At 48.9% G+C, this 17,608-nt stretch overlaps 1 protein-coding gene across 1 annotated transcript; it reads right to left on the bottom strand.

The window, feature by feature from the left end:
- Positions 1-11,476: 11,476 nt before the first annotated feature.
- Positions 11,477-14,888, bottom strand: LOC116188735. Its single transcript, XM_031518217.1, has 4 exons — positions 12,876-14,888; positions 12,613-12,728; positions 12,192-12,343; positions 11,477-11,493 (listed from the first exon to the last, which is right to left on the bottom strand). Exons 1-4 carry the CDS (start codon positions 14,886-14,888, stop codon positions 11,477-11,479), a joined length of 2,298 nt encoding a protein of 765 aa, XP_031374077.1.
- Positions 14,889-17,608: the final 2,720 nt, after the last annotated feature.

Raw genomic sequence — 17,608 nt, 5'->3', positions numbered from 1 at the left:
TCATTGAGGCCGAACTGGGATCTAAGGAAAAGCATGTGAAGTGAGTCCAAAACACCCATTCAGCAATCCAGTAATAAACATACACACATTAAATCGATATTTACACACAGAACAAAAAAAACTTAGAATATGAAAGTTAAGTCGAAACGAGTCCACCTTATCGCCCCACAAGTACTTGTAAATGAAAGGTCCTAATTTCTCTAAGTCAGGGATGTTATACCTTCTCCGCCTGAGGTGGTTGAGTGCTCGGAGCAGGTAGGAGGTACAAGAACTACTCAGCACAGAATTGAACAAAATAGTGGAGCCGAGAGGGCATTCGGGTGGTCGTCGGGTTCGCCGAGCCTTGCGAGTGCAAGGGCTGGTTCAGGGCCCTATGACTTGCAAGGAAAGGTAAAAGAGAGAGGGAGGGAGGCCATCGAAGTCTGGGTACGACTCGCCATAGTCGTGGAGGAAGTAAACTTGCCCGGAACGGAGAAAACAAGGAGGGGATGTGGCTATGCAGTGCTGGTACGGGCTGTTGGAGGCTTCAAACGGTGAAAATAACATCACCAATGGACTCGGGAGGTTGAACACTTGTTAGATATGAAGTTTCTTTAGAGTTTGAGTTTGGTCGGAGAGAGGTCGCCGAAAAACCTAGGTAGTTTTCCGACAAAATGAAGTGGTTTAGGCCTAGGGAGGGCGTATGTAAATGTATATGTAGATGAGTTGATGGAAGATGAGTGGATGGGAGATGTGTGTATGTGTACGTATGTATCATAGTGGTGGGTAAGAAGAAGATAGGAAGAAAAAAGGTAAATAATGATTGGTTGGAAGAAGATTTTAGTGAGTTGTGATTGGAGGAGGAGAGATTGGAAGAGGATAAGATGTTGGAAATGGATTGATGATAGAAATGTATGTAAATGTGTGGGGTGGAGTATAGGAGTATAGAAAATGAATGGGATAAATGAGAAGAGAGGAAGAAAGGATGTGATGGGTGGATGGGAGATGTGTGGGTCCTACTGGATGGAAGAAGGGAATCGAGATGTTCGGGCCTCGATCGAGGGCACATTTGGAATTAAGAGAATGAGCTCTCTGTGTGTTGTCGAGTGTGGCGAGGAGAGGAATTTTTGGAGCCCAATATCGATGTGTTTCGCTTAGATAGATAACTTGAGGGCTCGGAGGTTCGGGAGTCTTTTTTTGCTCAATTTGGGTGATTTGAGCAAAGTTAACTATTTCTATCGACCTTTTGTGTGTCTACATTCTGTGCCGATCATTTTGATATGCTTTGTCGTTCAGGGGGAACAGTTAACTCTTCAGCCTCAGCCACAAATGATAAACCGGAGATGACCTGGGGACCTACAGTCGGACTCATCTGATTGTTTCCTCAGTGTCTCGATATGTCCGGAACATGCTGTGCTCTCTGCTTGTCGAAAACATATTCCGATGATTTGCCAAGCGACGTTTGAGACCCCTCCGAAGCTACTCCCGAAACCTGAATGATTTGTGCAGTCCGATCCGAAATGACCTTCCTAGCCCTTTGGTTTACTGGGATTGGTCGAGCCTTACCTCAAGTGTTAACATTTCGCCTAATAGGCCACTAGTTCGAGAATCTCGCTGAAAGGGCCCATTTTTTGACCCGAGAGTCACTCAGGAAGCAAATATGATATCAGAGAGCAGTCTGAAGTGTGCTCCATGGTCCTAAGAACCCCTAGGCCTAGCCAGACCTGTCCTCGGGCGCTCACGATTCGCTTGACGAGTTGGTGACTCGAAGAGCCTCGCAGGAAACCGTCTTCAATTATTCAGAAGTGCTCTTCATCAGTTTGGCATCTTGAGGGATTTTTAGACCCCATATTGGATACCTTCTGATAGCCTGGTGAGCGATCGACCTTGGAGGCCGGTTGGAAATCGCTTGCAATTACTTGGGAACGCTCCGACTTGAGAAGATGATTTGTGGAATGTGCTCGGAGGTCCTATTCATTAGTTTGGTACTATAAGGGATTTTTAGAGTCCCATATTGGATACCTTCTGATGGCCGGTGAGCCGACTATGAATAGTGCTGTAGCAATAGGTTTCTACTAGCCCGAGATTAGGGGTTGTCTAAGCTCTTTGGTTATAATCCTTAGGACTTGGGGGGGACCCTGCGGTCTTCTTCTTTGTTATGCTCTGGGTTGTTTGGTTAACTTGTTGACCCGGTTATGAATAGTGACCCGAGATTTGCCGGGCCGCTTTCTGTTAGGGTTTCGAGAGTTGTAGTTGAGAGCTTCGTTGACATCGCTTCCTAGAGTTGGTGGACCAAAACAGGGTGCTGACAGCTTGCCCCTCTTTGGTTGGATGCTCAGTTAGAGGATGCGGCCAGAGACTTTGAGAAGTACCTCGGTTTGGTCTCGGCGGTTGTCACGGCACCTCCGATGGCCATTTCCTCTCATTGCCTTTGGATTATGTTGGAGAAGACCGCACAAACACACGGATTTATTGTCATAGATGAGGTATGGAAAAGGGAAGAAAAGATTAAGACGAAACTACGGACAAGGAGTCCAAGATTGGGGCTGTGCGCACCCGAATTTCGTCTCGTCAGGGCACGCATGCGCGCGCCTATATGCAACGCGGCTTGGGAGTATCCATCTTCCCGGGGACGCGCGACGGACGCACGTGAGAAGGAGTCGCCACTTGCCATTTTACGACCCGAAGGTCGAGGGCCGGCAAGTTACCCAGGTCTAGGGGTACGGGGTACACCTAAAATGCTAAGGCAATAGTCTGTACGGAACCGAAAATTCCGAATTCGGGGGTTCTATTACGTGTGGGCCTATATCCCACATGCCCTTTCGGTACTCTAGCTTGTCTAGGCTTACCATTTTAATTTAATTATCGCTTAATTAAGTTTCGCTCATCTTATGCGTTTTGACACCGTAAATTCGAAGAAGCACTCTGACCGTCTACTCTCCGACCGGGATTTTACATAAATGTATGTATAATATAAAACCTTACATTATTCTCTCAAATAAATAAAAGACAAGCTATAATGACTAAATCCCGGTCGGTTCGCATTCGGCCATGATTTCACTCACGCTCACCGTATATTTTGGAAAAGACCGAAATTTAAATTAATATACGCACTCAGTGTAAGGGTGTTGAACCCTGTGTTCGATGGATAGGGGCGTTGGACCCGTGTAAGTCGTATCCTAAGGATCGAGCTCGACCCCGCATATCAACACAAGTGCAGAAACCATAAAAAGTAAGTATAAACAAACACGCAATGGATTTTGTTATTGCCGAATTTACGTGAATTAACCAATTATTAATCGGGATATTTTGGCATGAAAAATCCTACCCTAATGCAAGCAAAAGGCAAGAGGGGAATGGCATGTAGCATTCAGCGTCATTTACCGGACCTGACAGACTGTGTGTGTCCGTGATCAAGTCTCGAATGTGTGGGTTGATTTTAAATTGTTATGTATCGTGACATTTCGATTATGATAGGTTATTATAGAATGTGGATTTTGACACGAGAATCCTACAACCTAGTGCCTAGCCCGCTATCCCCATTCTGTTTTCTATTAGGCCGAGTATGCGATTAAGTCGAATGTTGGTATCTTAAACCGTTATTCCCGATCTAACTACCCAAGATCATGCAGAGATAACAATAAATTGTAAATACGCCTTTTTGCCTTTGTATTGAAAATTTATTTTTGAAAAGAGAGAGACTACGCAATGCGGGCCCCCTCGGTCTGTGACCGGCGCTGACTGATTCCCTGATTCTTCTAGGGTTATGCGAGAACCCCAAAAAAGTCAAAAAAACGGTCAATCTATCCGGAAGTGATCTAAAAAGAACTTCCACACCCCGACTTGAGTTACCTAAAATTAGGAGGCCTCGAGTCAAAACATGCAAGTTCTTCCCAGACGTCCATACCACATCGGATCACGAGTCTCAGATTTTAGTATGAAATTTGCGAATTTTGAAAAGAAGGCGTCAACACGTATTTGCAATTTATCGACGCGTATTTCCGATTAATTACCAATTCGTGCAAAATTATTAAGGTCGAGTGAATTAATTAGTCAAATGAACGTCTCGTTTACCGGATTGGTGAAATCATTAAGTTTAATTAAAATCTGTTGAATGCTTTATTTTATTTTTTGGGTTTCGAGCCGTCGAAACGATCAATAATAGATCACCCGATAAACTCTAATTTCCAGTCATCTCGAAAAATTTGCATAAAGATCGAACAACATAATGTAGAATAATAAGGACTAATAAAGTAACGGAAAAAGGTTTCAAGGACTAAAGTGAAACAAATCAAAAAAATTTGGAGAATGATTTTTTTTCTAAATTCTATAAAATTTGGAGAATGTTCGGGAAAGTATAAAATGGGCTAGGGTTTATTTGAAATTAATTTTTGAAATTCAGGGCTGGTTTTAAAATGAATAAATGTTGCAGGGACTAAATTGAAACAAATTAAAAAGTTTACTGGAGCGATTTTAAATTCTAAAAAAAATCAGGGAACGTTCTGGAAAGAATGAAATAGCCCGGGACGCGTTTGAAAAAAATTGTGAAACTCTGGACTGATTTTTAAAAGGGATATATGTCACAGGGACTGAATTGAAACAAATGGAAAAGTTTTCTGAGGTGGTTTAAAATCCTGAAAAATTTGGAGGATGTGCTAGAAATAATGAAATAGCCCAGGGTATGTTTGAAATGAATTTTGAAATTTAAGTCTGATTTTAAATTATCCAGGGACTAAATTGAAATAATTAAAAACGTTTACTGGAGCAGTATAAAATTATAGAAAAAATTTGGGACGTGATAACAATGTTAAAAATGTGCTGGGACTGATTTAAAATGGATTTCGGAATTTGTGATAATTTGAAAAATAAGAAGAGTTGCGAAAGGACTAAAATGAAACAAATCAAAAAGATAAAATAATCGAATTAGACATAATTTCGATAATCTATGCAAGCAACAAGCAATTATTTCATGTCATCATCATCCAAGCAATCACGATATTTAATATGAAGCCCTAAACATGCCGCTAAGTTGAGATTTTACCTAGTCCGAAAGTTTGGGGACGTTTCTGTAATATAAGAAAACTGCTGGACGGACGGGTCGGGTCGGATCGGATCGGTCAGCCCGTTCGAAGAAGGAAACCGCCCGGAGGGGCGTTGGGCTGGACTGGATTTCGAGCCGTATTGGGACTTGGGCCGCGGCTGACGGGCTGGGCTGGCTGGGTTGGACCTGCAATGGAAACGCAATGGGCCGAAGCCCGTTAGTGGCGGATTCGTCGGACGGTAACGCGGGCGGCGCCGAGCGGCTGAGATCGGCGGTTCCGGCCGTTGGGTGCTGCAACGACGGCGCGAAGAGGAGCGGGTGAGTGTTCTGAGCGCCGCCTAGGGGACGCCGATTCCGATCTGGGCTTCACCGGTGGCCGGAACGGTCGGGATTGCAGAGATTTCACGGTTTTTCGGCGCGGTTCCAATCGAGCTCCGATTTGCAAAATTCTCCCAATTCGAGAGGAATTTTACGATTTCCCTTACTGGGTCCCGTTGTGTCCCTGCCGAATTCGATTTCCCCCCCTTTAATTGCAATTTTTGGTTGAGATTTCGACCAATTTGGGGAAGAAATCGCGGAAATCCGCGATTTCCTGTTCTAGGCGGCCAGCCAGATCACGGGCAGCCGGTTGCCGCTGCCCGGCCTGCCCGGAACAGTAATTTTTTTTTGTTTGGGGTTTCGGTCCGAGCAGCAGTCACACCTGCCCGGACTGCCTGGCCTGCCCGGGCTGTCCGTCCGTTTTTTTTTTTGATTATTTAGTTAATTAAATTACATTTAATTTTTTTTTTGGGTAAAAAGTAATAAATTGAGAAAATGACAATTTTACCCCCTGGAGCCGATGGACCGAAATTAGGTGCTGACAGCTTGCCCCTCTTTGGTTGCGTACTCGGATAGAGGATGCAGCCAAAGACTATAAGAAGCACCTCGTTTGGTCCTGGCGACCGTTTGACAATTCTCCTCGTTTTTGCTAATATGTGGGCCTGTTGCAAAAATAGTAAAAACCATAAATTAGTAACTGTGGACGCATACTTGAGAGACATTAAGTGAGACACGAAGTCCAAAAAGTAGTAAACGCGGACACGAAGTTCGGAATGCAATGAATGTGGACACGAAGTCCAAAATGCAATAGATGCGGACGCGAAGTCCAAAATGCTGTGAATGCGGGCACGAAGTTTGGAAAGCAGTAAATGAGGACACGAAGTCCGAAATGCAGTAGACTCGGACACGAAGTCCGGAATGCAATGAATGTGGACACGAAGTCCAAAATGCAATAAAGATGCGGACGCGAAGTCCGAAAAACGGTAAAGATGGACACGAAGTCCTGGACGCGAAGTCCGAAAAGCGGTAAAGATGGACACGAAGTCCTGGACGCGAAGTCCGAAAAGCGGTAAAGATGGACACGAAGTCCTGGACGCGAAGTCCGAAAAACGGTAAAGATGGACACGAAGTCCTGGACGCGAAGTCCGAAAAGCGGTAAAGATGGACACGAAGTCCTGGACGCGAAGTCCGAAAAGCGGTAAATGTGGACACGAAGTCCTGGACGCGAAGTCTGAAAAGCAGTAAATGTGGACACGAAGTCCTGGACGCGAAGTTCGAAAAGCGGTAAAGATGGACACGAAGTCCTGGACGCGAAGTCCGAAAAGCGATAAAGATGGACACGAAGTCCTGGACGCGAAGTCCGAAAAGCAATAAATGTGGACACGAAGTCCTGGACGCGAAGTCCGAAAAGCGGTAAAGATGGACACGAAGTCCTGGACGCGAAGTCCGAAAAGCGGTAAAGATGGACACGAAATCCAGAATGCAGTAGATGCGGACACGAAGTCCGGAAAACAGTAAATAAGGACACGAAGTCCAAAGATCGGTGAATGCGAGAGTAAGAATCACTGTTATGGGGTAGCGTAGGGCTATATGTTCGGTGTTACGCCTGTATTGTGCTGAAATAATGTAGTGATAACTGCGCCCTGTCGCTGGTCGTGCGCCCATGGGTTTGTTTGGCGAAGTTGATGTGTGCTCCTTTTTGGGTCCTTCACCCGAATTGGGACTGCGACCTGTCGAACGAGACAGACATACGCCCGCTCGGGGGGACGCCTCCCGGGATTTGTACACTAAGACCTGTATGCAGGAAAATGATAACCAACGATCGTTGTCAGTCGGGCAAAACTTGCTGAAATTGCGATATGTAAAGAAATCTATGTAATGATATTCCGGGAATTTAGATTCAGTGGCCGTTTGAGTGGTGACCGCGTCCCCGAGTATGACATGTATTTGACTTGAAGGAATGGCCTTTGCAAGACGGGCATGGCCCGCAGAGTTTTTGCATGAAGGTAAAAGGAAGGATCTTTAGGAATCCTCTAAATCAAGGATACGACGATTCGAACTCATTTCGAGGCATGTCTTGAACCCGCAGAGTCGAAGAGAGTTTGCTTGCGTTGAAAACCGTTAAACCACTACTTGTCATAGCTCCACACGAGGTATCGCAGCTCTTTCGTGGTTGAACCGACAATTTCCCCTAATTTTTGCCCAGGCCGCAAAACGTGCGACGACCTGACGGGGTATTTTATTTTGACTTTTCTCTCATGAATGCTCTCCTTTTGCTACGACCACCCAAGATAGGGTCCGATCGCACCTCTCGGTTCCTTTAACTTTTGCCTAGACCGCCCTTTGTGGGTTTTCAGCCTAGTAAGGATATAATTCATGCTCTCCTTTTGCCACGGCTCCCCTTTGCGGGATTTTAAGTCGTGCCCCTCATTCCCTAATTTTTGCCTAGGCCGCCTCGAGGAGGTTTTCAACCTAGCGGGAAAATTATTCTTTTTCTCTCAGAGATGTTCTTATATAGAAGGATTGGATGGAGATGGCATAAATGCTGAAAATAGAAAAATGTGCTGAAGTAAAGCGGGCGCGCAGCCTGAAGAATACGGAAGAAGACAAGTGTTGGAAATGCGAGTTGTAGCTGCGGGGACATGCAACGGCTGTAGAACGACGAAGCACCCAATCAAGGATAGTACTTCTTAAGGGCGTCGGCGTTGACTGGGAGCGCATTTTCAGTCCCGTCCATGTCGCTTAAGATAATTGCCGCTCCGGATAAGACTTCCTTGACGACAAAAGGCCCGTCGTATTTGTATGCGAACTTGCCCCGAGAATCGGGTGTAATATGTAGGACTTTCCGCAGGACGAGGTCACCGGGTTTGAACTCGCGGTGGCGGACTCTCGCATTGAACGCTCGGGCCATTCTCTGCTGGTAGCATTGGCCGTGACAGAGTGCCGTTAGTCCCTTCTCGTCAATGAGATTGAGCTGTTCACAACGTTGCTTCGCCCATTCTGCTTCTTCAAGTTCGGTCTCGGCGAGGACCCTCATGGAAGGAATCTCCACTTCGATTGGGAGGATGGCCTCCATGCCGTAGACCAAAGAATACGGGGTTGCCCCGGTTGAAGAGCGGATAGATGTTCGGTATGCCAAGAGCGCGAAAGGAAGCATCTCGTGCCAATCTTTGTAAGTCACCGTCATTTTCTCGATGATCTTCTTGATATTTTCGTTTGCAGCCTCCACTGCACCGTTCATTTGGGGACGGTATGGAGTGGAGTTGCGGTGATGCACTTTGAATCGCTCACAAAGCTCGTCAATGACCCTGTTGTTCAGGTTCTTGGCATTGTCGGTGATGATTGTCTCGGGAACTCCGTATCGGGCGATGATGTCACGCTTGAGAAAACGTGCCACGGCATTTGCTGTGACTGAAGCAAGCGTTACGGCCTCGATCCACTTGGTAAAATAGTCTATCGCCACCAAAATGAATTGGTGTCCGTTGGATGCTTTGGGATTGATAGGACCGATCACGTCGATACCCCACATTGAAAAGGGCCATGGGGCAGCCATCGGGCGCAACTCGTTAGGCGGTGCTTTGATCTGGTCGGCATACACCTGGCACAAGTGGCAATGCTTGACGTGTTTGACGCAATCGGCTTCCATGGTGGACCAAAAGTAACCCAAACGCATGAGTTTCTTGGCAAGCATAAGCCCGCTCATGTGGGGTCCGCAGCTCCCTGCGTGTATCTCTCCCATGAGACGTTGTGCCTCGACTTCGTCAACACACCGGAGTAGTGTGGCGTCGAAAGAACGGCGATAGAGAGTTTCTCCACTCAGGAAATAATGTGCTGCGAGTCGCCGAAGTGTTTTTCGATCACGACGGTTAGCGAATGTAGGATATTGATCGGTTTGCAAGAAATGCTTAATGTCTTCATACCAAGGCTGCTCATCGGTCGCTTCGATTGCGTCGCAGTGAGCAGGGCCTTTGGCGATCTCGATCTCGAGTGGTTCAATGAGGTTTTCTTTTGTGATGCTCACCATGGATGCGAGCGTCGCGAGTGCATCTGCAAATTGGTTCTTGATGCGAGGTGTGTATGTGAATGAGATTTTCTCGAAGTTCTCCGCTAACTCCTCAAGATACTCGTGATATGGCACTAGCGTTTTGTCCTTCGTCTTCCATTGCCCCAGAGTCTGGAAGATTGTAAGCATAGAATCTCCGAACACTTCCAATTCCTTCACCTTGAAGTCGATCGTCGCTTGCAGGCCGAGGATGCATGCCTCGTATTCGGCCACGTTGTTGGTGCAAGGAAAATCGACTTTTGCTGCAATCGGATAATATCGTCCGTCAGGGGATATTAGCACTGCGCCGATACCAGAACCGGTGGAATTCACTGCGCCGTCGAAATACATCTTCCATGCGAATTTGTTCTCCTCACTATCTACTTGGAGGATCCCTTCGTCCGGAAAATTAGAGTTGATTGGCGTATCGTCTTCGATTGGGAACTCCGCTAAGTGATCTGCAATTGCCTGCCCCTTAACTGATGTGCGGGGCACATATTCAATGTCGTACTCCGTCAGTTGACATCGCCACTTTGAAATGTTCTGCATGGAAGATGGACTATCGAGCAAGTACTTCAGGGGATCCGCCTTTGACAATAAGCGGATAGTGTGGTAGAGCGTGTATTGTCGAAGTCTCTGCATAACCCATACTACCGCGCAACATAACTTCTCAATCTCTGGGTAGTTAGACTCCCCTTCGGTAAACTTCTTGCTCAAATAATAAATGGCGAGTTCTGCGCGCGTGGACTCGTCTTCCTGCCCTAACATGCATCCTAGGGATTGTCGGCGCACTGTCAAGTAAAGGATCAGCGGACGATCTGGTGTCGGCGGAACTAGCACTGGTGGCTCAGCCAAGTATGCCTTGATAGTATCGAAGGCCTTCTGACATTCCCCGTCCCACTCAATTGCCGCATTTTTACGAAGCAGACGAAAGAGTGATTGACATTTGTCTGTCAGGTTTGCGATAAATCTTGCAATATAATTCAGCCGTCCCAAGAAACCTTGTACTTCGCGGGCCGTCGATGGCGGACGTAGCTCCCTGATTGCCTTCACCTTGTCCGGGTCAACCTCAATGCCTCGCTCACTGACCACAAATCCTAACAGTTTCCCTGACTTAGCGCCGAATGTGCACTTCGTCGGGTTGAGTCTGAGCTTGTACCTCTTGAGGCGGTCAAAAAGGCGTTTTAAATTAACCAGGTGGTCCTCTCCTTCTTTGGATTTGGCAATCATATCGTCAACGTAGACCTCGATCTCTTTGTGCATCATGTCGTGGAATAGCGTGACCATCGCCCTCTGATATGTTGCCCCGGCATTTTTGAGGCCGAAGGGCATGACTCGGTAACAGAAAGTGCCCCACATTGTGATGAACGTCGTCTTGATCTTGTCCTCTTCGGCCATCCGAATCTGGTTATACCCGGAGAAGCCATCCATGAAGGAAAACAACGTGTGGCGTGCTGTGTTGTCGACTAAGACGTCAATGTGAGGCAGGGGGAAGTTATCTTTGGGACTGGCTTTGTTGAGATCTCGGTAGTCGACGCAAACTCTAACTCTTCCATCCTTCTTCTCCACGGGCACGATATTTGCTACCCACTCAGAGTAATTGCAAACTTCCAGAAACCTTGCATTGATCTGTTTAATGATCTCCTCTTTGATGCGGAGGAGAAGGCTGGCACGTTACCGCCGTAAGTACTGTCGCTTGGGTGGAAACCTCTCTGTGTCAAGCGGTAGGAAGTGCTTGACTATCGATGGATCTAAGCCCGGCATGTCGGCGTAGGACCAAGCAAAGATCTCTTGGTAGTCGGTTAAAAATTCTATCATCCTGGCTCGTTGTGTAGGGTCGAGACCCGTCCCGATCTTTAGGATGCGAGGTTCTTCTTCGGTACCCACATTGATCTCCTCTGTCAGCTCTACGGAAGTGAGTTGGCGGTTCTCAAGGCGGCGCAAACTCTCTTCTATCTCGGGCACTCGACCATCCTCGTCGAGTCCTTCCTCGAAGTATATGGGTCGGGACTCTTCAAGGAGTTCCTCGGATGAGTTCGAATCGACGCGTCGAAGACTCAGATTCGAGTGGAGCCTGGCGATTTAAATAAATTGTCTTAGAAAATTTGAAGTGCTGCGAATAAGTGAGAGAGAAAGAAAGAAGATAAGAGAATTCTGAAAAATGCATGTAGGGATTTTATTAATGATGAGGGCGGAATGCCATAACAAGAATTCCTCTTCCGTCGTGTGGCTTATGGCTATGCCGACACGCGGGGAATATCAAAACATAGATGGCCTTACACATCGGCGATTACAGCCGAGTAACGCGGGACTGAGGTCCAGTTGTTGAGTTCCTCATTTTCCTACGCGAGGCGGATGTAAGCCCCTGGAGTTGTCTCCTCGGTGACGGCGCATATGTTTGGCAGGTCAACAGGCTCGCTGTCTGAATCCGAGGAGAGACCGTCAAGTGTACCTCCGACGATGTGTGGAGGCCCAGGAAAAAAGTAGGAGAGCGGCTGAACCGGGATGCCCCTGTTGATCTTCCCATAGCGTGCAGCGAGACGGTGAAGGTGCTTGCCCCTGCGGGCCTCAATAATCTCGTGACAGGAAGGGCGAAAACCGAGTCCCCTCCTGTTCTTGTACTCTTCGACCTCGATGGGGCGGTTGATCCCCTGCCCATGTGCTCCGAGTCCGGTGCCGGGGATGTAATTGTGCGCAGCAAAACCTTCTGCACCATGCGGTCAGCGCGAGTTGGACCGATCTCTCCGTAGTCTCGAATGACGGAGATGGTTTCAAATGAATGGAAGGGGAGGTTTTGATCGTCCCCGATACTGATGTAGGGAACAGATGTCTCCTTGTAAATGGCGTAGTCCTCCTCACCCTTGACCGTGATAAGTCGATCTTCTGCGATGAATTTGATCATTTGGTGTAGGGACGAAGGAACGGCGCCAGCTGCATCGATCCACGGTCTCCCGAGCGACAAGCTGAAAGCATTCGGAATGTCTAGGACATGGAACGTAACAGCGAATGAGCAGGGACCCACCTCGATCACCAGGTCGATCTCTCCATTTACTTCCCTCCGCGAGCCGTCGAAGGCTCGAACCGCAGTTTTGCTCGGTTAAAGTCCACGTTCATCTGCTTCAGCGTGGAAACCAGGCAAACATTGAGTGCCGAGCCATTGTCGATCATGACCCGACCGATGATAAAGTTATTGCACTTGCAGACAATGTGTAGTGCCCGCGAGTGTGCCCACCCTTCTGAGGGAAGTTCATCATCTGAAAATGAAATGTTGTTGGAGAAGATCGAACTGATAGTCTCCTCAATCTGTTCCGGAGCCGTCTCTCTGGGGATCTGCGCAGCTGTCAGGACCTTCAGAAGCGCTTTACGATGTGGCTCTGAACCCAAGAGGAAGGCGAGTAGCGAAATATGGGCCGGAGACTTGGCCATTTGCTCTACCACCTTATACTCGCTCGCCTTAATTATCTTCATGAAGGCCTCAGCTTCTTCTTCAGTCACCTTCTTCTGGGGAATGGATGAGGCTTCCGGGGTGACTTCGGGCATTGCCAGGGCTTTCCCTTTATTTGCGATCTTCGGATTTTCATAGACTCGACCCGAGCGCGTCACGCCCATGACGCTAAATTGACTCTCGAGGTTCCCAACACTTCCTTCGTAGGTCCACGGGACCTTGCTGTCTTGATATGGCTCTCGTGCGGGGGCTTCTATCACGAATGGGGCGGGCGTGGCATCGAACCCTGCGTACCCTACACCAGTTTCTGCAGGAACATATTCGATCACAAACGGGGTCGGTTCCTCCTGTTCGGTCTCGTACTCCCCTATAGCGCAAATACCGATCATGTTAATGCTGGGTCCCGAGCTTGACCCGTGATCGGGAAGAGGATTTGATTGCACGTTCGGGGGTTTGACGGCGTTGAACGTGAGCTGCTTATCATCAATCATCTGTTGGATCCTCTCCCGTAGCTTCCAACAATTGTCAGTAGTGTGACCGGGTGCGCCCTGATGGTACTCGCAGCGCCGACTCTGATCTTGGATGGTTGGGTCGAAATCAGGGTTAGGTGCTATCGATCGGATCTTGTTACCCGCGAGGAGTTGCCGGTATATGTGGGAGAGCGGAGCCGGCAGAGGTGTGAACTGTTTACGCCGCGTTTGTGTTGCGATGCCCAGTTGGTCCTGCGGAGTCGGAGCCCGTTGCGCCGGCTGAGGAGTTCTCGAAGCCGGGGGCCTACTTTGTTGGATCGGAGGAGGAGCAGGGGCATAATTATGGGCGTATTGCTGCGGGACCGGCGACGGAAAGGAAGCCGGCGGAGCGGAATAGTAAGCTTGCTGCATTGGGGGTTGTTGTTGATAATGCACCGAAGGTGGGGCATACGCTTGAGTGGCCGGTGGTGCGGGCGTGTAGCTTATGGAATATTGTTGGGGAGCCTGGTGCCCTGAGTTGACAGCGTTGACGGACGTGTCTTTCCCTCTCCTGTTTCCCGTTGTCCCAGTGGCGGCCCTCTTCGAGGACTCTCCCTCCTTTTTCTCGGCCGGACCTTCTATCTTGCCGAGCTTAATGCCGATGTCGAGCTTCTTTCCGACGTCGATAAGGTTGGAGAATGAAGATGTGTGGGCCAACAAGTGCAAGTAGTAGGCCCCTTTAAGAGTGGAGTGGAATAATTGGATCTGCTGTGCCTCACTGATCGGAGGGACGTGCTTTGCCGCTCTAGCTCGCCACTTCACTGCATAGGCCTCGAAGCCCTGGTCCTCGGTCATCTCCATCGTGCTGAGCTCCAGTAGAGTCGAGGGCATCTCCGCACAGTACCTGTACTGGTCGATGAATTTGCTTGAGAGGTCTGCCCACGTGGGGATATCTGCAGCTTTCAGTGACAAGTACCAATCCAGAGCCGCTCCTGCCAAACTATCCTGGAACGTATGGATGACAAACTCTTCGTAGTCCCAGTACTGCAGCATTTTTCCCCGGTAGTGACGGAGATGGTGACGAGGGTCGGTCGTGCCGTAGTACCTCTGGAATTCAGGCACCATAATCTTTGGGGGTAGCTGCATGCTTGGGAAAAGACTCCAATCGCCGTCGCCGGCATCGAGGCTGGAGCCGCCCGATTGTAGGGCTCGGATATTCTCTTCCAACTTCTTCAATCTCTGTTCCTGTTCAATCCCCGTTTCCGGGAGAAAATTTGTGGGTGGAGCTCTAGGGGCCGCGTGGTTCGGCGTGCCCGGTTCAGAATAGGCTATATTTATGGGAGGTGGAGCTTGGAAAGAAAGGCCGATATGGGGTTGTGGAGCTTGGTACGGGGGAGGTTCAGCAGTGTGAGCAGGAGCCTGGGCAGTTGTAGGCAGGAATATGATCGGCGGTGGGACAGTGGAAGTCGGAGCTGGGACCGACGCAGAGACCGAAGCCGGGACTGATGTGGAGATCGGTGGAGGTACGAGCGTAGGTGGTTCCAACATTGTCGCTGAAGCAGGTGGTGCTGGAAGATTGTTAACCGGATGGGCCGCCGGCGCGTTCACTATCATTGGGGCAGACGTATCTCCATTATCAGGAATCAAGGTCGGCTGGGCCCATGGGCTTGGATCGACGGCTGGCCCGTACCCAGGAGGTGGGGTGAAGCTCGAAGAAGCGCGATTTGGGCCTTTGAGTAGGGCCATGAGCTCGGCCAAATTGGCGGCCATGGTGGCAGCCAGTTGATTGACCGTGCTCTCAAGTACTGCAATACGTGCACGATCATCAACTGCGGAAGATGGCTGCCCTCCTGAATATGCCGGGTGTGGGCCCGAAGATACAGGTGGCTGAAGATGAGTCGGGGAAGCTCCCCGATGTGCTGGTGGCACGCCTGCAGGAGACACGTGTGGTGGTGGCGCATGCATAGTCGGTGCTTGAGAATGAATTGGGGTGATAGGCGTATCTTCCTCAAAGACAGCTAATTGATTTTCTTCTGCCATTCTTTGCTGGAAACGAGTGGGATATCGATGAGGTGCCGCCAGTTGTTAACACGTAGATTCCATAAGTGCGTGAGTAAAGATTCTCTTTAAAATGAATAAGGTATTGAATAAAAGAGGAAATGTATGAAATGCATGAAATTTGAAAACTAATGCTGCCATTTGTATTGACTCCGAACGATCCAAAATACAATGCAAATTTTTAAAAGAAATAGTCCTAAATCGATCTTCCACCACGCCTGGGAACCAATTAACCATCGCCGTGGAAAGCCCTAGTTCGAGGGTCTAGCGGGGGTGTCTATCCTAGGGTGTATATGGACCCCCGCGGGCCCTTTTCCTAGACCTCTCCAAAGCGGCGTTTACTCGTGCCAATTCCTGATCGCACCTCTGTAGCTCGGCACGGGTCTGGGCGAGCTCTCTCTGTAGTTGGCGCTGATCAACAAGCTGCTCGTCCTTCTATGCGACTTCTCGACGAAGATGATCTCTTTCAGCTCTGAGATGAGTGAGCTCGGTTTGGATGGACATATTTGGAGTGGGAGTTGCGCCGGGTGACCTGCCATCTTCGACTCGCGGAGAGTTGACGAGATCCTCGTGTGCTGATGGACCCCATCGGTAGAAGCGAATGATGTATTCTTCTGTAGCCTGGAAATCCCGCTCATCAAGGGTCGGATGCTCGGGGAAGTATGGACGCTCGGTAATCACAGTTCGCCACGCATCCAAGACTTGTTTGATATTACTTTGGCGATCTGCAGGTGTCTGATCCTCTCGCCAAGTATGTTCAAATCTAGTTCGCGCCGTATCCTCGGGGACCGTTTGTAAGCCACCGAGCTGTCTCACTACTCGCGCCGGAAAATAAGTGGTGGACCCCGCATGACTCACGAGTGGGACTCCATAAAAATCAGGACACCTAAGGGCTATGAGTCCGGGTGACATCCACGCGGCACGCCACTTGAAGCCCCTAGGTGCTATTTCATGAAAAAATTTGATCCACTCAGAGACCTTGCGTTCTTCCACACGCAGGAGGGGTAGCAATCGAGAAATAATTGACTCCGGACCATTAAAATACATAATCGAGCGCAACAGATGCAGAGGGTTTGCGTGACTTTGGAGCCAAATTTGTAAAAGTATAGGGGATCCTCTTATCCTTCGGTCGCATGTTCTCAAGACGCGGTCGAGGGACCGGATGGTCTCAGCCACGAGGGCTACCTCATAACCACGCCCTCCGACCACTTGGAGGACAACACTGGCCAAGGCAGCATCGATGAGACTATGCGAGCGAGGGAATAAGAGGGTTCCAAAGATTAGCAATAGAACAGCATGACATAAATCCTTTCGAAGAAAATCCCCCTGGACCCTATGCGCTCGTGACTTAATAAAAAATAGGAGTTTCTCGATTGCAATCTCCGTGCTGCCGGAGTATGCGAGTTCAGCATTCAAACGAGTCGTGGGAACCCCGAGTAGGCGTGAGACTAGGGTTGGTCGGGTGGTGTGGAAGTTGGGCTCTACGATGCCGTGGACATCTGCGGTTCGACCGATGAGTGTCTGGTACTCCTCAATGGTTGGCGTGAGCTCGGTACCCTGTATGTCGAAGACGGCACGACTTGGATTCCAGAATGCGATGGCGGCTTCGAGGAAATTCCAATCAACTTGCCGAGTAGCCAGCAAAGGGATATCCCCTATGAACGCAGAGATGTAACGGCGGTCGACTGGGCGTAATGCTCCCCATATACGAGTAATCTCCTCGAGCGGTGGTGTGACTCTGTCGAGGCGCGGGCAGGAGACCGAGCGTGACATCCCTTACCAAGATGAAAGGAAGATCGATTTAAGACTAGTCAATACAAATGACACCCTAATTTCGAAATTGGATGATGCATGCATGCAGAAAATAAAAAAATGCCCACGGCTTAATGAATAGTATACATCGCACATCTCTCTCAAGAACAGAAAAGATTCAAATTGGCGCGCAGGCCGACTCAAGGACTGTTGTTGGAGTCGAGTTGGAGGATGGCGCGGAGCTCCTGCAGAATGCATGGTTTTGGTACTACAGGGGCCGTGCTACGTAAGGATGGGGGCTCCCGACTCAAGGGTGTCAATTCCTTGAAATCGAGCGGGGATCTTTGGGGGCCTAATCGACGGTCCAACCGTGCGACGTACCCTTACTCGGAACCCCTATCTAACCTGTGTTTCCTAAAATCGGTCGTGGGACGCTACCCGTAGGTACCTGAAGCTAGTATGATATGCAATGTGCATGCGAGAAATAAAGGTGCGTAAACTAGATAAGCGGGAAATTGCGAAAA

This window comes from Punica granatum, chromosome 8 (genome assembly GCF_007655135.1).
Source record: "Punica granatum isolate Tunisia-2019 chromosome 8, ASM765513v2, whole genome shotgun sequence".
Taxonomy (NCBI): Eukaryota; Viridiplantae; Streptophyta; class Magnoliopsida; order Myrtales; family Lythraceae; genus Punica; species Punica granatum.
The sequence above is the reverse complement of the archived record's forward strand: the minus strand, read 5'-3'. Positions and strand labels throughout refer to the sequence as shown.

Bases quoted from the DNA above. Each gene is read 5' to 3' on its own strand.
- LOC116188735 (XM_031518217.1), bottom strand. From the start codon at position 14,888: ATGATAGTGAACGCGCCGGCGGCCCATCCGGTTAACAATCTTCCAGCA. The intron at 12,729-12,875 runs GTGACTGAAGAA...GCGCTTCTGAAG, and splicing joins CATCCATTCCCCAGAAGAAG to GTCCTGACAGCTGCGCAGAT. The intron at 12,344-12,612 runs GTGGGCACACTC...GAATGCTTTCAG, and splicing joins GATGAACTTCCCTCAGAAGG to CTTGTCGCTCGGGAGACCGT.